Source organism: Haliotis asinina, chromosome 11 (assembly GCF_037392515.1).
Source record: "Haliotis asinina isolate JCU_RB_2024 chromosome 11, JCU_Hal_asi_v2, whole genome shotgun sequence".
NCBI lineage: Eukaryota > Metazoa > Mollusca > Gastropoda > Lepetellida > Haliotidae > Haliotis > Haliotis asinina.
In genome coordinates this window covers 51474150-51501726 of record NC_090290.1, presented here as the reverse complement: position 1 = coordinate 51501726, position 27577 = coordinate 51474150, and the positions used below count along the sequence as shown (strand labels likewise).

General features: G+C 40.4%; 2 protein-coding genes across 3 annotated transcripts; both read left to right on the top strand.

The window, feature by feature from the left end:
- The first annotated feature begins 485 nt into the window (after positions 1–485).
- LOC137255943 (uncharacterized) lies at positions 486–14847 on the top strand. Of its 2 annotated transcripts, none has more exons than XM_067793549.1 (10): positions 486–572; positions 4876–4949; positions 5286–5478; positions 5736–5866; positions 7217–7535; positions 8302–9692; positions 10700–10939; positions 11560–11727; positions 12458–12730; positions 13341–14847. In XM_067793549.1, exons 2-10 carry the CDS (start codon positions 4878–4880, stop codon positions 13440–13442), a joined length of 2889 nt encoding a protein of 962 aa, XP_067649650.1. In that variant the 5' UTR covers positions 486–572; positions 4876–4877; the 3' UTR covers positions 13443–14847. The 2 variants fall into 2 exon arrangements, with proteins under 2 accessions (XP_067649650.1, XP_067649649.1); XM_067793548.1 differs by having other exon boundaries at positions 5286–5484.
- Positions 14848–24297: 9450 nt separating this feature from the next.
- On the top strand, positions 24298–25611 carry LOC137255941 (leucine-rich repeat-containing protein 4-like). Its single transcript, XM_067793547.1, has one exon. It carries the CDS (start codon positions 24306–24308, stop codon positions 25347–25349), a length of 1044 nt encoding a protein of 347 aa, XP_067649648.1. The 5' UTR covers positions 24298–24305; the 3' UTR covers positions 25350–25611.
- The last annotated feature ends 1966 nt before the right edge of the window (positions 25612–27577 follow it).

The following is a 27577-nucleotide window of genomic DNA, read 5'->3' as shown; positions in this document are numbered from 1 at the left end:
AGGATTAAGGATTCGAAAGAAAATGATATTTTGAGATGGCCCCCGACTCGAAATGCTTCACAATACAATAATCGTGTTTTGAGCAGTGACTTTGAATCTATAGAACAGCTACATTCTGTTTTATTTACTGTAACAGGTTGCAAAGGCTTGACATTTGCACACGCGGATACTCACCGCCCCAGTGTTCAGTCGACCATTCGCCTCTACAACATTACTGACGGGAGAGATACTCTTCACTTTGTTTCCCTCTCGTCAGTTACAATGCAATCTTTGAAACTTGCATATTCACACCCGTGCCGAAGTTTGTTTGCACTGACCGCGAAATATCCTGATATAACAATGCACAAAGGTAAAGCGCTGGTATATGATCACAGCAGCGCAATATTAGCGAAAAGCTCATTCAAGAGGGTGGATAACGCGGACGAGATGACGCAAAGGTTATAAATAACAGACATATCCATTGATATACCCACATAATGAGGGATCGCTCCTTGTTGCCCGGTTGATAACCTAGATACGCAATAGGGTGTTAGACAACAACGAGGAGGTGTTAACGTTGGTGTGTGCCACAGGTATGTATGTTCGTGGTCTCTCTAGCAATATGTGTTGATATGTTAAGGTATCTCAGCTAACTGGAATGCTAATGAATACCAGCAGCGTGATGACACTGAACAATCTCGGTCAAAGTGATCAAGACTGACATATCAACGCGACCCTCTACAACGTAGTTAAATCCTAGCTCGGATTTCCAGACCGTTATTCAACACACTGCCGGCAGCGCATCCGTGCACAGGAATTTCAGTGTGTGCAACAAAATGGGGATAATTAAATCTCAGTGTATATATTTCCCCGCGGGTAGGGAGTGTGTCGATACCCAAACCGCACAGTTTGTCGAGAAACGACGGGTATAAATAACTTCCTCATTCCGAAGAGAGCGTTCCCCGAGATGACCCAGATAAAGTAGAGATTACTGTCAACCGGGTACATTCGTTCAAAAGACCTAGTCAATTCAATGTCTGCTTCTCACAACTGAATTTTAACAACTATTCCAAATCTTACAAAAAACGAAAATTGGAGCTAGTTTTACAAATAGATCAAACTTGTTATCAACTCGCTGTTCTATTCAGTGGACTATTCAGACTGTAGCGCCATGGCAACGCCATTGATCTAAGTGACTTCTGTGTTCTTACAACTAAGTATCATGTGACAACGGACTTCATGTCTTGTCTTTAATCGAATACGATCTATTAACAATTACGTAGTGAGTTTGTAACTGACTCGGTATTGCAGGTGCTTACTGTTTGGTGTTTACATTTACAATCGGGCATTATGTTTCTACAGATGCATCAAAGGTCTCAAAAGTTGTTTGTTTACAATTAAGGCTACAGTAAAATGTTGATTTTCCAATCCTCGGTATCGCCTAGATCATCGCTGTTTGGAAGTCATTCTAACACTTGATAAATAAACAGTCGAAACTCCTCTCATCTCAAGGTAAAGTCGCATATATGTTGGCCCCGTGGTACAATAAATTGTCAAGTGAAATCACCTGAACACCCTCGAGCCTATCTATCTATCTATCTATCTATCTATCTATCTATCTATCGATAGATAGATAGATAGATAGATAGATAGATAGAGATAGATAGATAGATAGATAGATAGATAGATAGATAGATAGATAGATAGATAGATAGATTATTACAATTGTTGCTATTTTGGAAAAAATCATCAAACAGTTATAGCAATAGTAATCAAAACTGGGGCATGCATCAATTTCGGCCAATCAGCATTGTGGATTTGTCAGACATATTTCCGGGGTCAAATAATACCTCCGAAGCGATGTGCTTCGAATTATGCCATTCACACTCGCTATACCTAATATACATTGCTGTATTTTCATAGGTACCTACAACAAAACATTTTTGTTGAAGACAAAAAACTGAGTTGGATCAAGAAATGCAATAGGTCTCACCATCAGTCAATTGTCGGCACCATCATTCTCGAAACCTAATCTGCTCGATGTTGAAAATTTGCATCAGGAATTTCCACACTTTCTCACATGTGCAAAATCATTACCAATTAGCTAGGCGACAACACATAGCAGTTTCAGACTTTGCAAGTGTTACAAACACAGACAAATTTTGTGACTAAAAATGGTTTTGCTTAACGTTTTAGTCAGTGCTGGGTATTGAGTTGGTAGACCATAAAGCTGAAACGAGACAAGCGAGATGGCCGTTACACAATGTAAACAAATCTGGCAGCAATCTGGTTTCGGTGTAAGGGACGACCGAAATAGGAAAATCTGTTACATTAAAGAACAATGTGATGGATATTGTTGCCTTCGACTATACATCTACTTAACGATCACACATTTTATAATTTCAAAAGCACAATGTGAAGGGCTACTGTGCAGTACAGTATCTGTTAACAATGCGAAATATTTGATTCAAAAGGACAGTGTCAGAAGATACCAATCACGCAATATCCAAAATATGAAAAGCATTTCAAATGAGTGTCTATAAAACCTTCAATATTTCGGAATTTCTACGAAAACTATGCGAGAAAAATAGTGACTTTCTGGGATATTGGAGAGAATTAGATAAAATTGTTTTTCTTAACTAAGAGAATATTATTTGCAGATGAGGTACAGTGGTACACTTTAGGAATCATACAGTCATTTAGACTGTCATTTTAAACACTTCACCGAAAATGATAGCAAGATACCTTTCAAGATCCTTGCATCCTTTAGTAAACGTAGTAAGGTAATTAAATAAATTATAATATAATCAATAATGAATACTTATAGTACCTAACTGAATGACATATTAGATTCATGTGGTTTGAAAGCAGAACCAGGCATTCCAACACTAAAGACATATTGATTTGTTGTAATACTTTTCAGAAATCACCAGTTTTTGAGTAGGTTATCAACGTTTCATGACTGAGCCAAAGTGTTGTTCATTAAGATGTCGTTTTGGACAAATTGTTCAAGGTTTGTTTATGAATATAAAGCAAATTAGCTTCATATTGACAGAATGTATTGGTTTGCAGAATGTCAGTGCTTTAGGAAATTTTCATGTGTGCTTCATAAAGTTTTGTTATTTAAAAAGTGTTTATTTAAAAAAAGTATATATAATGTATTTTTGATGACACTAGTAAGTATTCCAGAAAAGGAAATAGATCAGATTTCGTGTTATGTCCTCTAGAGATATGGTCTCAGATAAATTTAACAAAGATCAATAGTGTCATTGTTTACGATGGGCCAGTATAGGTGCAGGTTGTATCTTGGATCCTCTGTGTGTTATGGTGGTGTTATATACCTCAGCATAAACGCGGGCAGTTCACGAAGTCCAGTATTGTGGAAGTTTGTACATTAGGATTCTCATATTAGAATGGTGTACAGAGGGACATTTTACTGAGATCTGCCGAAGATTAGCTGGTGAATATTTGCTTCTGTATATGTCCAGATACAACTACTTGCATGAAAACATACTGTACTGTTTACAAACCCAAATAAGATCAAACGTGCCATGCTGCTATTGATTTGTTTACATTAACATATACAGAAAAAATAAGGTGCACGAAGTAGTAGACGGGAAACGCGTTTCTGCTTTGTTCATCAAAGGTAAAAACCCATGATTTCACATAAATGATAACACTAACTTTGAACATCGGATGAAAGATCGAACTGAAGGCGCCTCGTAGTATAGACAACCTATTTTTAGATACCGAAACGATCTGCAACTTTAACATGTGATTGTTTTCACGTTTTCATTATAATTCCGATGGGGATTTAGAGGAAAAAAAACAAGCAACATACTTCAGTTTCAGTTCCCTGCTAGTATCTTAGACGGACGTGAATTGTCAGATAGATTATTAATAATTATTTTGAAAGAAAATACGCTTCCTACACGCAGTCGCTGGCCGAGACGATTTTTCATCGGGCATGTAACTCATTTTCACTCGCTAATTACAGTCTGTCAGCTAAGATATATTAAAAACAAAATACCTATAATTTCCCCTTTAAATATCATTCACAAACGACAGATAGCAAAGTACGACAAGCAGAATTCACCAACACCGCCGGCGGCATCTGACGACATTGTGATTAGTGAGTGGCTGTCCCCATTAAAGTCAAAAACGAAGTGGACGGGGTATATCAGCCCGAACTGGGTCGGTCTATTGTATCATAATGATTAAACGATCGTCCCAATGTCATAATAATTGTGGAACAATCGTTGCAATCGTACCATAACAATTATTGCAGTAGTACCCTAACGAGTTATTGCAATGGCGTCATACTGATTAAACAATTGTTGTAATAGTACCATAATGATTGAAAATTATTTCAATAGAACCATAATGGCTGAACAATTATTGCAGTCGTACCACAATGATTGAACAATTGTTGCAATAGCACCTTAATGATAGTACCATAATTACTGAACAATCGTTGCCACAATGATTGAACAGTCGTTGCAATAGCACCTTAATGATTGATCAATCATTGTAATAAGTGATAAGTGTATACTCCACACGGAGTTGAGATATGTGACGTTATGACTGACATCCAATGATCGAAAGGTAGCAAATACCAACGCCTTGAACAAGCGCTAGCTGCATGGATATGTGCGCTAAGTAAATATCACACACACACACACACACACACACACACACACACACACACACACACACACACACACACACACACACACACACTCACACAGAGAGGCAGTTGCATAGTTCTTACAATGCTGTCCGTTCCCATTACGGCAGTATTCCTGTAACCTTCTCTGTAGAACTATTACCACTGCCCGAGTGATTGCAGTGCCAGTCGTAGTACCAATCTTCCTAATGACAAAGTACATGTTTCAGGTATGTCATGCATCACGATGGTGAAGCTAGGCTTGGTAGCTGCACTGATTGTACTCCTGTCGCACCTGGTACAGGTGAGTGAACAGTCACATCTTTGTATCATCATTTAACAAATCTGAAATGAAGATATTTCAAGGATAGAGATGTCTGAGGCAGCGGGGAGAATATAGAGCAGACATTTGTATATTCAGATCCAGTAGGACCGACATACAGGTGACTTGCTGTAAAACTGTTTGTACCGGAAGCTGCTTCAATCTGGTGAAGACTACATATATATGATATAATCCTTGGTACACATGTCTAATCTTTGATCCACAAGACAATGTGCCTTGCCTGATTGATTGTACATTGTGCATCGTTACGTTAGGCTCAGAATCAGTCAGTTAATACATGCCTATAATTCACTGCAGGGGGGTCACAGGTCTTTGAAAACATGCCCAGCAGGAAAAGAGCTGAGGAAGAACGGTCAACAAGAATGGAAATGCAAACGATGTAAAACTGGTTTCTTCTCCCAGGGTGGCAACGAACAAGCGTGCAAAGAGTGTCGCACGTGCACCCACGGATACAGAAAGAAATGCAGCAAAAAGAAGAACGCAGTTTGCCGTAAATGTATACACATCTTTTCGTTTCATGGTTATTGAATCTTGTACATGCTTCTTTGACGAATTTCATGATCAACACTATCTTTTACAGAAAAACTGCCAAATGTTTAGCGTGTGTTCGTGTGTAACCGTGTGAGTAAGTGTGAGGGTTTTTGCTTTGTCGTGTGTGTGGAAGGCGTTGTTCGAGGAGTGCCTTTTTCAGGAATAAGCCCTTGTATTTTAATATGATCAGTTAATCTTTCGGTTGTTCAATGGCAGGGCCCTACTCTGGTTCAGTGTCGTTAGCAGACTGCATACGGATGCGGCTTAAATATGAGGAGGACAGACTGGAATGTCGCGACCAAATGGAAGTGTTCAAGCAAATCTTAACAATGGAGTGTCAGAGAAAGGTATCGATATCCTGAATGGACATACTGACTGTTGGTACAATCATACTGTACTAAGTTAGCGTTTGACTATTGTAATTTTTTTTATCGGACCTTTTCTTTAACTATCAGAAGACCTGTCGTGCTTTTACTAGAATATGACTGAAACATGCTCAGTGACTTGGTTGCCCCAGACACTGCCCCTAGACCCTCAAGGTCCTCCATGCCCAGACTTTAGTATGAAGGGGTTAAATATGGGCAGGCCAGCATGGAGTTGGGGCATGTATTTGGGCTAGCACAGCAACCGAGTTTAGTCTTGACCAGTAACGGACATTACGCTAATGCAATGATTTGAAATTCAGGGTCAGGAAACTTAATTTACAATGCACGATTGAAATTATTTGGAGATAGATCGGAGTCGGTCAAAGCTGATATAATGATAATGAATATTTTGAGAGTGCGTGCACTGCTTGGTATATGATGTGAAATTTGCATGTGTACGATTTTAATTTAAACGAAGAACAGAAAAAGATCATGTGATGCAAGAAGATTGTCAGAATTCGTGGTCTACAGTGACTTATCGACCTTCTTGAAAACCCTTGAGTTCAAAATCAAGAATTACAAACCATGCACGTGCGTAGGGGTATTCCTTGTGCACGGGCATCACGTGCATTGCGTTCAGGGTGGTGTAAAAGAGAAAAGGCGTGCGTCAATAGATGTCTGTCGGTTAAAAATGTCTGAACGATTATACGTCCCATCCAAATTGGACGTTCGTGTTCCCTCGCCTTTCTTAAAAGTCTGTTTTAGTGAGGCGCAAACACAGATTTGTATCATCCTAACATACCAATACATACTATTTAAAAATTAGGGGATCTTCATTTTGTTTATTCATGATTAAAAATATGTAGTAGATTTATCTGAGTCAATCAATGTTGAGATGATATTATTGAATGTTTTGAGAGTGCATTGCCATTTGCACTTCCTTTCAACCATAGCTATTAGGAATGTAGTCGCTTTTGAAAGATGACTGGTGTATGGCATGTAATTTGCATGTATACGATTTTCATTTTGAAACAACCGACTAGACACAAACATTAATACGTGTGTGATGCAAGATGAGTGTCAAAATTAATATTCTAAGTGATTTCTCGACCTTCTTAAAAAACCCGTCAAAATCAAGAATGGCACCTCATGCGTTGTGCACGTGTATATCATGCGTTGTGTTTAGGGGTGATAATAGACGGAAATGGTGGTGCGTTAATAAGATGTCTGTCTTCGACACGCTTGTTAACGTTTACACTTCCTATCCAAATTGAAAGTTTACTATCCCCTACATTTTTTGAAGAATGCATAAATTCGTATCTTTCCTACTAGGACATTAAAAAGAAACACTGCATGCGCAAGATGATGAAGGAATTCTTTCCACATGAGTACAATTCAGCAAGGAGTACTTTAGTAAGTACACCAATGTCGCGACTGCAACTACCACCACTACCACTACCAAACACTGCAACTAAAACAGCTAAAGCAGCAACAACAGCAACAGAAACAGCAGCAGCAACAAAAACGTCAACAGAAGCAATGTTACGAAGTACACCTATTGTGGTCAGCGCCGTCTCAACACTGACACTATCAGCTTATAACGGGGCAAACTACGAAGAACAGGAATCAGGAACACAGCCGCCTGAGCGCGGTAAGTATGTTAAGAAGTTTAGATGTTAATGTGCTCTACTGACTACAGGTCCTATCGTGACAGGAATGAAAAACAGTTACTATGAAATGCTAATATATTGACCCTGTTGATTGGTGCAACTTACATACAGAAGGGACTGCAGCAGACAGGTTCATACTTCAACACACATGACCTCAGAATGGCTCCCTTGCTGCTTACTACATATCTGCACAATATCATAGTCATTATCAATAACTGAAATACAGAATCTTCCTTTCTTGCCTATTTTGTAAGAGTTCCATGGCCAATGTTGACGAACCTACACACTGATTGAATGCAACGATATGACTTTGATAGTGGGATCATACAGTATGTCATGGAAAGTGGGATAAAACAATGCGACACGGATCGCACACTATGACTTTGACACAATGATCACATTGTATACCTTGGATAGAAAGATCACGTGGTATGACATAAAAATAACTTACGTTTTTCTCACATTTGCATGTAGTTTTGTATGATATCTGTGGCAAACAGTCTGTGCAGTACTGTCAGCTATTTTGTTGCCGTTCGTGTGAAAAAAATAAGTGTTCTATCGTGCAAACTAGATGCATTTCTGCAACGTTTCTGATGCACCTTATCTGTGCAAAAAATGGTATCAATACGAGCCTCAGTGATCTGCTCATATACTTGTCAAAGGTTTCAACCTTTTCACCTCTTTGAAACTGTCTTTGATGACTGAAACTGTGTTGTCCTTAGTGCTGACGTCTCGTATTTCTTCCAGATGAGACCAACTACGTGGCGTTGGCAGCTGTTTCATATCTCGTCGTCTCTCTGGCAATCTTTCTATTGGTAATACTGGTGAGGAGACGCCATGTTAAACGTAAGATGCTCAACGACAGTAATAAATGCATACACCAGGAAGGGACACTGGACGTTGATAGGTGTTCCACAGAAAGATCATATTGGGAGGAAACTCTGCAAACACAAACAACTGAGTCATTTAATGACGATACAGTGGTGGATATCCCTGCCACTGATAATTGCCAGGCTCCTCCACTGTCAAGAACAGAAACATCCACAAGTCATCGGGAGTGCTCAGATGAAGAACAGCAGATGACGTCATCTCGCTACTTGCCTCACATGGTATCCCAAAAATATGATCCCGCGAGGCAATGGGAAAACTGGGCTCGTTCGTTACCTATAAGCAGACCATGTCCAGATGCAGCTAAGGTGTACCAGTCTTTCTCCGAAGGTATCCTTCAGTATCCGGTATATGATGGTTACAATGAAACGTTATCAAGTCCATTGGATGGAATTTCAGATGTAGATGAATGTCGGATTTCAGTGATCTCATGTGCAAACGTGCCACTGTCTAAATACACGGGAGAATGCAACGTTAAATCTGGACCAGAGAACACACAGAAGATGTCACATCCAGCTGATGTTGTTGCCCGCTCGGTTAAGACGTTTCCCATCCCCGACAAGCTAGTTAGGTCCCTAGCACCAGGAACTGGCAGGGATGAATGCACCAGTGGTGACACTTTGATGGAGAGTGACTTCAGCCAATCCTCATCTGAAACAGAAGACGAGGGTTTCTCGGCTGATACTGACAACCATAGCAGTGCAGACTCTAGTCAGTTACCACCGCCAGCTGAATGCTGCTTGCCAAATAACAGCACTAGCAATACATCTAGCACACCTCCCACGCGACTCGACAATTTCACAAATAACCTGAACTGTGAGAAAACCTTTCACACCAGACCCGAAAATGTTTATGGAAATCTCTTCACATCGAAAGGCACACAAACAAAGCATAATCATGAAAACACAAGAACAATATTCGGATACGAATGGAACAAATCTGCTGACTTTACAACCATGGGAGGACATCTGGCTATTCCGAAGTCGGACATAACACTTGAGGTTCCCAGGGACGCTGTACCCAAAGGTGAAAGTGTGTGTGTTCAAGCGTTTGTCAGCTCGGAGTTTCACAGCCTTCAACCCTTCATGGACGATGACGAGGTTGTTGTATCCCCAGTTAGTGAATTTCAAATGTCCTGCAAAAGGAAGTGGGACAGACACGTCAAGATATATATACCATGCGTCCAGAGGAACCCAAAGGAAACTTTCAGGGTTAGATTCTTCCAGAAAAATACTTCTGGCAATGTGGAGGTAATTGACATTAATATGAGAATTCACATTGTGTTGTTTAATTGTTAAGACGATTTCCCTAACTACGAGTGTTTATGTCTATTGAGGCGTCCTATAGATATGGCTCTTGATGACATGCCATTGTGAGTCCATAGTCGCTGTCCGTCCATAATTGATATATAATGTATGATTGCCATATCAAATAGTGGAATTTCTCCCCTATTTAAGTGTGCAATATTGCATCTATTAGTAAACTAACGAATGTCAACTTTGTCAGTTCATACAATCTGACTGAAACGATAATTGACAAATTAGGGATATTCCTGAAACCTGGGACTAGGCAGATTCGTGAGAGCAATACCTACTGGTGGACACATTTATGGTTTCCCCCCCTGCTTGTACAGATACAAAACTGTGTTCAGAGTGAGTGAGTTTAGTTTTACGCCGCGGTCTGTAAGTAAACGAGTCTGAACCGGACAATCCAGTGATCAACAACATGAGCAGCGCTCTGCGCAATCGGGAACGAACCGATGGCCGATGTGTCAACCAAGTCAGCGTGTCTGAACACCCGATGCCGTTAATCGTCTCTTATGACAAGCATAGTCGTCTTTTATGGCAAGCACGGGTTGCTGAAGGCCTGTTCTACCCCGGACCTTCACGGGTGACTATATTCAAAAGTATTTTGGAATTATTTCCAAGATTAACAAAGATTGGGCATGATGATCAATCGCTTGACGTTCATACATCGCGATCGCGATGAGCGTTTAATTTTGCCTAAGGAGGTGGTGGGGTAACCTCGTGGTCAAAGCTCGTCATGCCGAAGACCTTGGTTCGTTTCTCCACATGAACCCAATGTATTAAAGCTCATTTCTTATGTTCCCCGCATTGATTTTGCGTGAATATTGTTTTAAAAAGTCCTCACAAACTCATTTGTCAGTCCAGGAATCCACACTGAGTTACTGTTATCGCCCTTTGGTTCAGTATATTCTGCGATTCTGCAATCAGTGATTGGTACCTATTATTTTCAGTTTGGCGATGTTCCCGTGAAGCAGGATGGATTAAACCAGGAACTGTATTACGTCAAAAGGGAAAATCATGTTGAGATCTTCACCGTACATTTCACTGGCTTCTTCTGTTCCGTGTGCGGGCACACCTGTCCACTTGAACTCTTGGCCCTGGTGTTCGGGTGTTACGGTCACCATGACAGCGAAGCCTGGATCACTTTGGTTTTAGGGGATCGCAGGAATAGCATTCCGGAAGTCAGGCAGGTAAATATATGGGAGCGAGTTGCCATTAGTGTCACACAGACCTCCACTGTAAGCAAGCTATATTTGAAAGAAGAACGTTTACGGGGTGTATCCACGGATTCATATACATTTGTATCTGACATGTGATTACTTAAGGTAATGTAGGACATTTTTATATACTCATGAAAAGAAAAAAGGGCACATTTGAAAGTAGAATCGATTCTTTATTCTTTTCCATTTTTTATTCCTAAGGTATGCATTGCACCGAGTGTGACATTTTGGAAATAAGAAACACTTGTACTTTTATGGGTTTCCTTATTCGTTTCTAAGAATATACAACTACTCAATGGATATAATGCAGTTACACCCTGTTTACATGCATGAGCAGTAGAGCAACAGGACCCCCAGGATAGACCCTTACCACAATCTCAGCTATATACAAGTGTGTAGTTTGGACTTGATGTTTTGTTTTGCTACTGATCACATTAATCATAATGATTATTGTGTTAGGATTATCAACTAAGTTTCTGAGTAACTTACGTTCCATCACGTTTCTCCCAGGATGTCTTTTATTTGCAGGTCGTCTCAAGCATTGACTTCTATATACCATAAATTATATTGAAAATATTTGCATGTTGTAGAAAATTATTGACAAAGAGAAGGCTCTGAATGGCAGCGAGCTGGTGGCTGAACGCCCGGTACGACTGGTGGAGCAGTATGACTGTCAAAGTCGGCTGATGTTTACACTCCATGTCCGGAGTCAATCCCAGCTGTGGAAGAATGTTGACACGGACTTGGGGCATCAACAGGTATGGGATGACTGCCTGCAGACGCACGTACACGCGTGTTCGTGTGCTCAAGTGGATTCGTTAATGAGTCATACAGCACAACCTACCTATCCTAGCCAATGGAATCTGGCTGTCTGACTGGACACAATAATATTCTTGATAGTTAGATACGAGAATAGAGAATGGGAATAGAGACCATTTTCTTGTCATTTTGCTTTGAATGTTTTTTTTCTAAAAACCATTTTCCCATTCAGCACAATTCTGCCCTGCTAATGCGCTCATGTAGATGTGACAATCGTATTATAACACAATCATGTAACAGATGCCTTGCCTCTGCGTGTGTTTGCCCCGGGTGGCATTTAGATCAGGATATGCTCACCTGTTCGCGAACACCTGGTGTCATCACTATTTCCTTGGTATCAACTGACGCATGCTCCTGGTGTAATCTGAACCGTAAAATCGATTTCTTATGATTAAAGATACCTTTTTTCGTCTCTTATTTCTTGTTAAATCTTTGTCTAATCTGAGCTAGGATGAACACAGAACTACACACACACACACACACACACACACACACACACACACATATATATATATATACACACACATACACACACACACATGCATACATATATATACATGAGGAAGACAAGGGATGGGTCATTGAAGTAATATGTGCACACTTTGGTATGCGTTGTAATATTAATTTCAAGTAAGATGAAGTCATTTTGCAGCGGTGTTTCTGTTGCAGGTCCGGCGACTGCGTGAACTGATCAAGTGCAGCTGCTCCAACCAATCCAATGTAACACCTTCCGAGTTGGAATCCCATCACCAATGTGAGGACAACTTACAGTGGGTGTATTCCTGTGATGATCCTCTCCCTGACACCTTCTCGTGCAAGATCCTCGTGGAGCACCTGCTGAATGGTGATGTTGTCACTCCCAGGCACGACGCATGCAACGAAGGCGTGACCAGCATCATTGTTCCACCTATGAAACGACAACGCTCTCAATACTCTGAACAGGTAAGACATGTTAAACTAGATATTGTAACACTGTGATATGAATACACAATGCCATTTAAAAGGATTTCAAATCTGTGTTAGTACATAGTATAGATTCTAGTGCTTTACGTTTGTCGGGTTGTGTCCCTTCCGTGATTCGCACTCACATCTGCAGAGTCAGACGCCTAATCCCCAGCATACAAAGTCAGTCGATTACCCCGCTCAGCCACTGCATCTTCCACAGTGGAAGTCGGACAACAGGTAGTCTAGATTGAGTTGGTAGAGGGAGTTGCGGCGGCTGATTGTGTGCTGGCGTTTAGGTGCCTGACTCTGATGGTTCGAAACCTACATGCACTCTAGCCAACAAAGGAACCAGAATCTGCATTTTATTGGAAAGTATAATCCCAAATATACAAGATGCTGCATCTGACAACTTTCCATGTTGCACCGTGTAATCGAAAAAGTGTTCCCTTACGTATTGAGCGAAAAGAAATGCTTTGTATGTAGCTTTCGTTTGTGTTCAAGTGCCAAGTATTTCAAAATGTCCTAAGCTTCTGTGTTCCTCTACTACACGTTAGGTGTAGACAATTAGTAACTGTTGTGCTGACATCGTCTACTATTGAACTTGCAGGTGAAGAGCCAAGACGCACAGATGGCTTTTGGCGAGCTAACCAGTTCAAAGAAGCCACTGTTTTCTCATGGCACTAACGTTTCTTCCACGAGACTTTTTTAACGACAGCAGTTGTGATATTCCTCTCAAATAAACATTTGCCTATATTTCAAATTGGGTACCCGGTGGTGTAAGTCACACAGCTATGAACCTTGCAGCGCCTCATAGTCAGCCTGGGTTATCCGAGGTAACAATGCCCGTCATGTATGTGCTTAGAGCATGTGTCTGCGGAGTGGTGTTCAGCTCTGGATGTGGCCATATTATTGAATTACGGTAATATTTATTACCATATACATTCCTACTGGATTTTAAATATGATCAGCACTAGCAAAAGCAAACGCTAAATTATTTCTGAACCCTATATTGAATGTTTTTTTGTGTGTTTACAAACAAATGTGAAAAGCCATGTCAGTGATCACACATGTCAAGAGATAGTGAGTGCATATTTGTTTCCTTCAACGGTGTGAATCGCTATATAGGTGGCCAATCATAGCTGACAGACTAAAACCAGCATGCAATAGAGAGGGTTCGGGTGATCACAGTCTGCCTCACAGTTCTTGAACCACATAATTTTCCCTTCTGTCAAGCCCTCTCAACAATGCAAAAGCCTAAATAAAGAATGTATAGATGTCTCCCTGGGGCTCCTATTCAATTCATGTGGGTTAGTTTGTTACAATCAAAATTATATACATAAAGAGACTAAGCATTAGTTCCCACACCGAATGGAACTTCTCCCAGGAAACACTTACTAGCTGAACCTACCAAGAAATTTCCGGAGAATATGTAGACACCAAAACACAACGGCCTTCTGGATTACCCAGAGCGTTAGAAGACAGGTAGTCTAGATCTCCTGATCTGCCCCAGGAGAGCAAGAGGTACCCAACCCAAGACACCGAGCACAATTGGGAGTCGTGGGATGCAAATGAGAATTCACATCTGGCATGCCATTCCTGAATCTTGCCAATCACATTGCTGTCTAAAAAGTGACAGAGCATTCAATGGTATGAAGACATTCAATGGCTTTATCAGAAAGGACAGGATGCGGTCACATGACTGGGATTCTTCTTATAGGCCTATTCTAAAGAAGCTGTCGTTTTGCATGACTCACTGGACATGTTCAGAGTTCAGTTCAAACAAACAGGAAGTACTTCCAAGAGGAAGGACGTTAGACCACAGACACTGTCATAGTTTGGGACATGATTATCGATAACGTTTTAGTGCCCTCATATGACCGTCAATAAATTGCAGCCGAAAGTAGCAGCAGTGTTGGTAGTTGATGGGTTGACACTTTAGATGGTTCAGTTAACGAAATTATAACCTATGTGTTTTTAGATATCATGAATGACCAGTGTGTTGTGTTAAACACAATCTTATAGCATGAAAATGGGTGGTGCTTAATTAATACTCGTGTGTATATATGATTTTATTCATACAATGATCTTATGAATAAAACACATTAACCGATGAAGATCTGTGATGTCTCATGGAAAAGTGTCCTTCCAAATACCGAGCGATGTCGACATGTCTGAAGAAACACATAAACAGCGTTAGTTTACAGGTGGGAGAATTCAAACCGTCTCTGATTAATATTGTATGGATTTAAACAAAGCTGGAAATGCATGACATGTTTATGTGTAACATGATGGGTCTGTTACCGGATGACGTGGAAGACGCGATATTCGCACGTCTTGTGTATCCTCAGTTTACTCTGGTTGATGTGACAACATGTTCACGCCGACAACTAGCAAGACTGTTCCACCTTCAGATAAGTGATCTGGGTATAGACGTGCAGTGTGTGTAGACACTGTGTCTTAATGCACCATATAGCCCTGAGAATGCCTTTTTGTACCTCGATATGTAATACGTCAAGACGGAGCTGTCAGGGAACGCAGGAAATTCTGAAATTAGAGCGCAGGAAATTCTGGACAACGACCACAAATGTTTGCTCGACTGAAAGGCGCAAACATTTTAGGTTTCAGATACGTCGTTATAATCCTTTACTGTTGCTTCATACAATGCTCCTTCCAATACCTATATACGTTTATACACCCGACATATGGAGGCGTCTCACGCTCCGTACAACATGCAGGGTTTCTCGGAATTTAAAACAGGAAGAGAATGTAAATACAGTATGTCATGAATAGAATGCCGCCGTTTGTCGGCATTATATCCAGGTGGCACTATAACAAGGTACTACAGTTAGCAAGGTGACTGAGCTGATGCCTCCTGTAATGAACCTTTACTTGTGGTGGTGGTGGCACTGGTTGTTGCAATCTTGCACCAAACCTCTGGATCTATGGCTATATGATGCACTGTGTAGCCAGTGTAACTGATATTATAACCAGGGACAAATAGCGTTTGTTTCAAAGACCATTGGCTTATGGCATTGTATCCAGTTTGACATTATAACCGAGGTGCACTGTTAAACTTTGATCATTTGTCTGTCAGTCTTTCATTCAGTAGCAGTGCTTTTTGAAGGAGGCATTTTGGAAGACGTTATATAACATGAACTAAAGATGACAAAAACAATGTCTAAAACCAGCTCGAGATTTTGACTTAAAAACCACATATACTCTAGTAGGGTACAATACAAAATCACTTGTTGACATCGCTATAAATGAAACCCCACCATTAAAACTACTCATTTCGACCTTTAATGAGCTTAAATCGACCTTTTCGTCAACAGTGCACAATTCTCAGCCGCAAACGAAATTTCAACCAATCAGAGCGGTGCGTCTCCGTGACGTAATTGTTGGTATAGATATGAGGGTCTGCGCAGTATTCATCTTTCATTTCGTTTACAGGTTTGTACAAACCTGAAATCGCGAAAGCTGTTGTGAAAAATGAAAGCTATATGTTCTCACAATCTACTATCATTTAGTTTTGTCTCCTGCTTTGCCTAGTTTTTGAGTTACAACCCTTGTTTTCATAGACGATTCTGTTAAAATCACTTGCTGTCGCTAGGTTGTAATCCGTGTCAGGTGGTATATACCTACACGTTGTTTGTCATCATTCACTTGATGCTCAGTTAATGAATTTATAACAGGTATAATTAGTGGTAACGCCACTTAGATTACCCGACAAAAGCCCCCATTTGGCATTTCTTGTGTCTGGATCGATCAAAGTATTAACCGATAACACGCTGATTGATTAATTAGTTTTATGGGGATTTAAATTGGGGATTTGTCATAAGGTAGTGTTTATGTATGTACATTTACTAACCTGTACTCAATGCACTCTGTCGTGTCTGTGTCTATGTAAAAACAATACCCTTCTTTCAAAGGATTAACCGCCAATACATTGATTGATTGCTCATTATTGGCTAACTAAATAACTTTTTTAAAAGAATAACGCACATTATGCAATTAGTTGCCAGCTGTGCTATCTTGGGTGACCAATGAAACTATATATACAGCAATGTGAAAAACCTGAAACAATACATCACGTTTTCTTATATTAGACTGTTAAAAGACACATCACTTGGGAAATCTGCAGATAAATAATATATCACTCGTTTTTGTGGATATTGATGGATACATTTCTCTAAAACTATAATTTTAAGATTTGCATTTTTGTTTTTATTAAGTTGTCGTAGCTTTCAACAGAATCATTTTTTTCGTCGTGAAGCGTAATGATACAGACGACATACACTAGGGCGTGCGTGCGAATTATGATTCATATAGGCAAACATAAAATGTCTACATATTACATTCCTGTTATACATTCGCACATCGCTACTTTTTGTTAAGTTTCAAAACGCATACAAGCATGATTATAAAGTAATTAGGATTATGAGACCAAGTATAAAGACGTATACTGACAAGTGTCTACATACTGGTGAGTGAACATTACAAACCAAGTAAATTTAGCAAGTGAGGAAATTTATCACGCAGTATTTTCACTTTGACACCGACCTCGCTGAGGTTATGTTACAGGTTTTGTCAAGCAAACTCATTTTGTTAATGATTCAAACACATATTTAACTACTACTAGAAAGTAGTTTTGGTTTTGTAACTTGATGAAAACAAACCATAATCTCATCAATTCAAATGGACTTCACGATTTTCAAAAATGGCGGCGCCCTGTTTTAGGATGAATGCTATTTAAGTTTCTTTTTACCAACTTACAAAAGCAAAATTACTTTCTACTGGTAGTAAAATATGTTTTTTATTGATGGACAATAGGATTTTGCATGACATTGCTTATACTATAACAATTTCACTCTTGGAAGCGGTCAGTATAAGAGGTCAATATAATATTACTTACGATAATATTGTCACTTTGACCACAACCTCGTTTCCGAAGAAGAAAGCGTTATATTCATGCAAAATCCTTTTGGTCAGCAATGTGTAGTAACCAGTCTTGATTTTATAAACTCGATGAAACCCTCCATTTTCTATCCTGGAAGCGAGGTAGGGGGCGAACCATCCGATTTAGTATATACCACATGCTTCCACAACGCTCGCTTCGCACACACTAACAACCAATTTAAGCACAAATTACGGGGTGCGGTGGAGATCTGTGCATAGTGACACCATCACCCGACCCCAAGGGACAATTGACGGTATCACAACAATTCGGCATGTCTTTGGTGACGTCGAGAACTCAGCAAAATGACGAGCTTCCTACACATTTTCTATTCAACTAACTGAAAATCGTTCCTTTTATGACGTCACTGTAGGGCTCTGGCGACAGAGTTACGTAACCAGTCTGCGGTTTGGTTTGCGGGCGAGAGAGAAGCTGACGGCTTTTTAGCAATTTTTAAGCCCTTGGTATTAATTAACCACAAGTTTGTTTGTTTTTGTTAAATACAATGGTGTTCCGTTTATGACTAACCAGAAGTCTTTCACATGCAGTACCAAAAATTTGAGTTTAGTGGTCCTTTAAAGCAAATGTTCCCGTATTGCAAGTTAACAGCTGGCGAACACCTATATCAGTGACGGAAGCTACTGGTAAGGAACACCATGATTTACCATCGTTGCCGACACCTGTGTCCGCGCTACCTGTCAGTGAAACACTCATAAAATATGATTGGTTATTACGTGCAAACATGAGTCTGTATCTGCAAAACTTGAAACTGGTTATTTCATAGCATGAACGCGAGGGTTGTTGACTGATAGCGGCTTATAGTACCATGACGTCGTAGGTCAGTGTGCGTCTCTCAGTGGATTATCTCACTCGATTATGTCTGAAAACAGCAACTTTACTGAACCTTACACCTGAACGTCCTCTGCTGAATGTAAAGAACAACAGTACCTTACACCTGTAAAACCTCTGCGGAATGTAAACAAGAACTGTACTGTACCTTACACCTGTAAAACCTCTGCGGAATGTAAACAAGAACTGTACTGTACCTTACACCTGTAAAACCTCTGCGGAATGTAAACAACAACTGTACTGTACCTTACACCTGTAAAACCTCTGCGGAATGTAAACAAGAACTGTACTGTACCTTACACCTGTAAAACCTCTGCGGAATGTAAACAACAACTGTACTGTACCTTACACCTGTAAAACCTCTGCGGAATGTAAACAAGAACTGTACTGTACCTTACACCTGTAAAACCTCTGCGGAATGTAAACAAGAACTGTACTGTACCTTACACCTGTAAAACCTCTGCGGAATGTAAACAAGAACTGTACTGTACCTTACACCTGTAAAACCTCTGCGGAATGTAAACAAGAACTGTACTGTACCTTACACCTGTGAAACCTCTGCGGAATGTAAACAAGAACTGTACTGTACCTTACACCTGTAAAACCTCTGCGGAATGTAAACAACAACTGTACTGTACCTTACACCTGTAAAACCTCTGCGGAATGTAAACAACAACTGTACTGTACCTTACACCTGTAAAACCTCTGCGGAATGTAAACAAGAACTGTACTGTACCTTACACCTGTAAAACCTCTGCGGAATGTAAACAACAACTGTACTGCATCCTTACACCTGTAAAACCTCTGCGGAATGTAAACAACAACTGTACTGCATCCTTACACCTGTGCCTCCTCTGCTGAATATAAACAAGAACTGTACTGTACCTTACACCTGTAAAACCTCTGCGGAATGTAAACAACAACTGTACTGCATCCTTACACCTGTGCCTCCTCTGCTGAATATAAACAGGAAGTGTACTGCATTGAAACAGTTTGTGACTGTCGCAGTTTCCCATCCTGCTGCACACACCAGTCCAGGTACGACATGATGATACAAATACACAATGTATTGCTGTTTAGATGAGACCGAGCGTAAATTTTAAACATACGGAGGTAATCCATAGTCAGTGATATATATAGACACAGTTCGATGCGACGAGACAACGCCTATTTATATCATGTTTGATGAACTTAGTAATTCTGGACTCACAAAAGTCCAGAAACTCTCAGCATTCTGGCCACTTTCTGTTAAGGGATCTGACTAAAATAAACATGCAGTTCTTACTAATACATGGTAAGGATGAAAAAATTGGAATTTTGTTTTCGAAAACTTAAAATTTAAACATGCTCGCCCATGGGCAGGCCCATGAGCGAACAGTGACCGATGGGCCTGCCCATGGGTCGGCCCATGGGATAGAATGTGCGATTTCGCTCAGAATGTATGTTTTGGAGGTTGCAAATGAAGGAACCCATGTTTATAATTGTCGTGGCACAAAAATCTACTTGCTGTGACTTAATTTACCTAATTTAGAGAAATTTTAAAAACATTTCGCCCATGGGCGAAGAAGCATTGGGCCCATGGGCGAGAGTTTCTTCTTTTGCTTTAAAACTCACGTTTTTCAGGTTTGAAGGTTGTAATTGAACAAAGGTTGTTTATAAGTATCATAACTCAAACATGAACCCATTGTAACATAATTCGGCTAATTAAAAGCGATATAAAAATGTCTCGCCTATGGGCGAAGAAGCATTTGGCCCATGGGCAAGAATTTCTACTTTTATATAAAATTCATCTTCCTTTCACGCTTGAAGGTTCTAAATGAATGATATCATCTGTCTATGTATGGCCAATCAAGTCAAGTTACTCATTGTGAGTTAATTGAACTAATATAGAGCAGTATCAAAATAACCCGCCCATGCATGGGCGAAAATGTGTCTAAATTCTTGGATTTTCAGATTTAAAGGTTGTAAATGAAAGTAACTATGTTTACAGGTATCATGACATAAAACTAGCATTCGTGATTGATTAATCAAAGTCATTCAGGGGTATTTAATCACATTACATACTTCTGATTTTCCATCCCAGTATGTATCCTTTTTAAAAAAAATCTTAACGTGATTATGGTAGAATGGAGAAAAACATGATGTGCCGGAAAACCAGAGGCATATAACGCAGCTATATTAGTTTTGCGATTCAAAACCAAAAGAGAAGCGCGAGGTTTACTTTTGAATAACAAATTTAGTAATAACATATTTTCATTGTATGCATCTGATTTTCCAACTCAGTATGTTTAACATGTAATTCCGATGAAGTACATGATCATCCAGGCACTGAAATGCCTGATGCTACAATAGTTCTGATAACGTCCGTTCCACGTATATACTCGCACTGCGAGCCGGTTATCTGTATCCATCAATGGAGCAAGTCTGATGTGCAAACTTTGGACTGCCAAAGCGTAAAGTATTGGTTTTAGATTAATGAGAAATATCTGCACAAACATTCAGTCATGTACATGTATATTATTGCAAGATGGCAACACGCAACTGTTTGACAGTGTGAGTAGAATGAAAAAGGGTTGCCAACTTTCACCACGGCTATTTTCATTGCTTGTTAATGATATTACTGACCCTGGTGTTGATGACGATAGATGTATTGACCTTGGTGACTGTTGACCTTTCTCGATTTGATCACTATTTCGCTTTTTCACAATCACCTTGATATTGGAAGAATATTGGGACATTCCCCAAGTTTGATTCAACTTATCTTATAAATTACACTTATTTCATTATAAGATTTTTGTGTCTGTTTTTTAGGAAATATTTTAAAATAGGTAGCTAAAATCAATGACTATAGAGAAATAGACGACAAGTCGAACCAGTGGTTTGGGGCTACAGTACAAAGTTCAAGTGACGAATGTGTGTGGTGCTGGGATTCGAACCAGTGATCCTATTTTTCAGGTGCGACTAAGAGACACTCCTCTGCACAGCGAATTGCCCTGCCTAAAATGACAGGGTCACTGACCGTTCTTACAATGAATAGAAGCGCAAATAATTTATCTTGCTAGCAAATTTCGATTTAATGGCTAAATACACAGATAATTACAATATATGAAATAATTTCCAAAGCAGCACTGACAGATTTGTTCAAGAAAAGCGACACCCATTGCCATTACGAGTACTATTTCGTTTATTGGATAAATATTTCTCTCCACTGGGAATTTCCATATTTAGGCCAACGCACCATTAAGTCATTGGGCAAAATAAGGGATTTCTTCCCTTATTAAGTCCATGGGCAAATGCAGAGACTTTGATGCCGAAAATACTGTCTGTAGAGACAAGTCATCGTGTTTGATGTCAGTCGGTCATAATAGTTTGTGTATTGAACTTTTAAGGCTGTCAGCTGTATCATTCACGTCCACATTTGGTCACTCAATAACACATTTTCATAATTCTCAATTTTGAACTTATATACCCATTTCCTCATTAAAGAGTTTTATGGAATTCTCATTCTTTTCAATTTTATAAAAATATTGTTCATTTTTATAATTTAATACCTGGGCTTGAATATGGTTAAAGACTGTCATCATTAAACCAGCGATTTTCCGTGTTTGAGTTCGGAGCTACAATAGGGTAAGTGAGTGAGTTTTACTCCACACACAGCAATACCCCAGCTATATGGTGGCTGTCTGTAAATAATCGAGTCTGGACCAGACACTGCAGTGATCAACAGCGTGAACATCGGTCTGCGCACTTGGGAACCGATGACATGTGTCAACCAAGTCAATAAGCCTGACCACCCGATCTCGTTAGTTGCCTCTTACGACAAGGGTTACTGAAGACCAGTTTTAACCCGAATGTTCACGGGTCTTGATCCCTAGGAAATACCTGTAGCAACTATAGTAACGAGGTCACGGTGAACTGAAACGATACGGGCATCAGTAACTATCTGGCGACTTCCCTCTAGAACCACATGTCCCCAGTCAAATTACATATAGAAAAACACATTTCACCTTCTTTCAACAATTTACACGCAAACAGAAAATACATTAATCCTATGTATCATACGAGTTTATTCGATTGCTGCTATGTTCTATTGTAAATGTGTTAAACTGTAAACGCTGAAAACAACATCGGGAAGTGTTGACACTTCAGACCATGCATATGATTATTAGCTGAGTCAGGAAAAAAACAAATTCACTCCATGTTAATAAAGTCAGCACAATCATTACACCTTTCTTTACGTTTCCTGTAAAGAATGTTTCATGACGCACTTCCTCAACAGTTCAACTCTCAACACAAACTCTTTCCTGGCGTATCGTCGTCTCGGTGATGCCGCCCCGGGTCTAGTATCATCCATGCCACTCTAGGACTTCTGGGAAAGGGCTTGTCGTGTGATTGTCTACTCGAGTACGAAGTCTGCAGTCGTGTCGTAATTTTTGTTGTTTTGCTCCACTTTCTCTACACTTGTAGTGAGTAATAAGAGACGACACACAAACAGGAACTGTCCCCGACGTCATGAGTGGACTGTTCTGCGTCGCGTATGTATGTTTAAATAGCTTCCCTATCCACTAGCTGTATTGAACTACTGTCAGCCAGGATGGAGGGACATGTGAGTATCTCCTTCCCTTATACACACCATACATATCTACAGCATTAGCTAGCCCATTCCCCGATACAGCGATACTTTACATGTCTGAAAGCGTTGCCGAACAAACTCTCTTTTCTGCGGTTCTATACATTCATAGCAATGCTGGAGCAATTCCCATATGGCTTATCAACATGGGAAAATAAGACAGCATTTAAGAGATACCTTTACATAAGATACTCACTCACAAAGATTTTCTTTAACCGTTTTCTTGAACGTCGAGTAAATAAGCTTGTCTGGCGAACCTCGTAAAGATCGATCAATGACTTGTGTGACCGAAAGTCGAGCGTATTTCGATCAGTGGCTTGTCTGACCGAACGTCGAGTATATATGGATAAGTGACTTGCCTGGCCGAACCTCAAGTCTATATCGACCAGAGGTGCTTTTTTCTGGCGAACCTTGAGTATATATCGATCAGTGGCTTGCCTAGCAAACCGCGAGTATATAACGATCGGTGGCTCCTCTGGCACCCTCGAGTATATATCGATCAGTGGCTTGTCTGGCACCCTCGAGTATATATCGATCAGTGGCTTGTCAGGGAACCTCGAGTATATATCGATCAGTGGTTTGTCTGACGAAACTCGGGTATATACCGATCAGCGGTTTATCTGGCCTAAACTGGAGTATTTACAGACTGCTGTCAAATACCGGGCATGTTACGTGTGGGATTACACTTTATCAGTAAGCTACACATGCTAATACAGTTCGAGTCCTCAAATGACCACTTCCTAGATGCAGGTTGCAAATATGTAAAGCTTCGAATTAGCCTCACATTTTCCCCAAAATGTTATTTGGGAACTACAGATATATATATCGCAACGCCATTCCTGTTGGTATATGTCATGTTTCGGGGATCATGGTATCTGTTCAGAGATGGGACCATTACCGAACGCTGACATCCGTGGACTGTTACCGAGAGCGACGCGCACCACACATGGAGCACTTGTAAACACCGGATACGATCAGTCAGACACAGAGGGCGTTCATGCGTCTCATCACAGTATGTCTATTGTTACGAGGACTGATATTTGTGTGCTTGGTTTAGTTGACTGTCCTGCTGTGATTTTTATGAACTGCACATACATAGATACATATCGCAACAATTCAGACAATTTTTGTTATTTCAGATGAGTCTGTATGTCGTTCTGGGATTGGTCATCACAACAGGTGCAGCACAAAGCTGTCCGACGGGATGTGTTTGTCCAATACCTGGTCACGTGTCTTGTACAGGACTCTCCTCCTTCCCACAATCCTTCCCAACATCAACGGAAGTAGTAACCATTTATCTATCTTCCCTACCGGAGATTCCACCGGATTCATTCAAGGGTCTGCCTCTCCTTAACACGGTGACGCTGTACAAAAACACCATTGGGAAAATAAAAAACTGTGCCTTTAAGAACTTGGCGCAGATTAAGTCAATGAACATCTACCAATCAACCATTGATACCATTGAGTCCGGAGCGTTTTCTGATATGTCGTTCGTTAATCCAGGATCGTTTGCCTTGTACAGCATCAGTATTGGAGATATCCAGCCGTACGCGTTCTCTTCACTCTCGGACCCCCGTTTTAGCATCTACAGCGCCAATGTTACAATCATCAGACCATTCGCCTTCCACAACATATCGGCCAGGTCCTTCTCCTTGTACCAGACAAACATTGATTTCATGGACACCTCAGCTTTTGAAGATTTCAACAGAACCAAATCAGCCAGCATCTACTCCAGTTACATCGCAAATCTTCACTGCAACACCTTGGACGTCCTCCAGGAAGACGTGGGCAACGTCTTCTCGTTCTACCAGCTAACCTTCAACTGTAGCTGTCAGCTGGCTTGGCTGTTTGACGTGGCGCAGACTAATCGTTACTTTGCCGCTTCCCTGGGCCGAAACCGCTGCCACGACAACTCGACTGTCCTCCCCGGGAGGCGTTTAAATGATCTAAATGCCACGCTTCTGTGCCCTGCCGGAAGGGAGTCATCTCAGTGCCTTAAACCGGAACTTTCCTTTCCAAGCCAGTGCACGTTGCCTGGCGCTCCAACCCAGTCTTCGCGGCCTAGCACGCCAACCCAGTCTCCGTTGCCTGGCACTAGCAGGTCAAGTCGTCTCAGTCCGCATGTCCTTGGGTGTCTGTTGACGCTGGTGATCGGTGTCTTCTTGAAGAATCAGCTTAAATGACTGCGCTTTTGAGTACGGGTTCACATTTTGACGAGAATTGTACCCACTTCCCGTCTTCTCATACACACATCTGATATATGCAGACACTTACATATCATATAGCTTTCTTTGAAGGCGTGTTGGAAAATGTTATATTGATACGTTGTACATTGGTGAAGAGACGGGTTGGTTGGTTTTAATGGCACTTTTTTGATCGCAGCGAGATATTTTTAAATTGTTTGATTGACTACCACAGAGTTAAACAATAAAGAATCATGGTCTTGCGCTGGCTCTCAGATTCTGGTCTCCTTACTATGAGTAAGTGAGTGGGTGAATGATTGAGTTTGGGTGAGTTAGTGAGTGGATGGCTAGGCGGTGATTGAAAGATTGCGTGTGTGGGCTTGAGTGAGTGATTGTATGTGTGGATGAGTTTGTTGAAGTGAATAAGTGATTGATTGATTTCTCGAGTGAGTGGATGAGTTTGTTGAAGTGAATAAGTGATTGATTGATTTCTCGAGTGAGTGGATGAGTTTGTTGAAGTGATAAGTGGTTGATTGATTTCTCGAGTGAGTGAGTGGATGAGTTTGTTGAAGTGAATAAGTGATTGATTAATTTCTCGAGTGAGTGAGTGAGTGAGTGGATGAGTTTATTGAAGAGGATAAGTGATTGATTGATTTCTCGAGTGAGTGAGTGAGTGGATGAGTTTGCTGAAGTGAATAAGTGATTGATTGATTTCTCGAGTGAGTGGATGAGTTTGTTGAAGTGATAAGTGATTGATTGATTTCTCGAGTGAGTGAGTGGATGAGTTTGTTGAAGTGAATAAGTGATTGATTGATTTCTCGAGTGAGTGAGTGGATGAGTTTGTTGAAGTGAATAAGTGATTGATTAATTTCTCGAGTGAGTGAGTGAGTGAGTGAGATGATAGTCCAGCTGTATTCTCAGGTGAGTTTGGAAGGACATGGCATGAGATTTATACTCATGTAACTCAATTCAATAAGTATCAAACCATAGCTAGTATATTGTTGGGACTTACACATCCTTACCATATGCTCACTTGTATTATGGAAATATAGGTCGCCACCAGACTATGCCTGTAATATAGGACTGCTGAATACCTCGGGTTGTCAGGCTGACTGACTTTAAAGATTTAAATGCCATCGTATAATAAATGTATGTATTAATGCTCATGATGTCAATCACTGGATGTGCCGTATACAATAAGGTTATGTGGTTGTATTACACTATACTTACTGTTGTTTGGAGTACTGCTCATCACTATGTTATCAAACTTCGATTACTAACAGGACGCCGTTCCGGAGTGTTATTGTCAAGAAAGCAATATAATTTAGCGGCCAAGCCAACGAAACTTGTCTGCTGTTCGCTGGATCACACAGGTGGCATATATATATAAATTCCTCTTTACCGGATAATCTCTTTCTCCTTGAATTACCTGACACTGTAAAGCTGGTCCCGGTCAATCTGTCCCCGGTCAATCTGTCTCCAGTCTCGACACTGTCATTTCCTCCCCCAGCTGCTCGACCAACTGGCTCGACCAGTCTGTAACTCAATCAGCGTTTATGTGACGCCATGATGGTCTCCTCCAAGGGACAAATCAGTTTTGACTGAACACAGTAGACATGACGTATCAACCCACCCGCAGTGTCCTTGTAACAGATAGAACGGCGGAGGTCCATGGCAGAATCAAGGTGCAATTGTGCCTCAACTATTCGGTATGAAGGCAACGGAAGCTTCGTGATTGTCGTGCGAGTTGCCAAGTCTTTGCTATATGTGTGCTTAAACAAACCTTGTTTCAAGAGAGAGAATAATGACTGGCAAACAGGCTCATTAGGCTTATATAAATGCCTATCTCGAACATGTACATATTTAAGCAAACTATTTCCATCATGTCGGCTACCAAATGTGTTGATACCGCCATTTGCACGTTGAATAAATTATGGTAATTTAATTGTCGAATTTGATGAATAATTTCTTAAGTCATGTTAATTTTTTTGACAACTGGATCAAATGGTGAATAGAGGACATAAAATTTTTCTTAGTGTCAGAGTCTGCATTAAAATGAACATATAATATTGAATTTATATCGTATCCATGTTGATAAAAGTACACTGAAAAGCGTTAGTCATTATACAACGGACAGGCGAAGAATTAATGAGTATTGTCTTCTTTCGGGTGACCGCAAGGACAGGCCAAGTTTGAAGAGATGTATCTATCAAAACGTATTTTAAAAA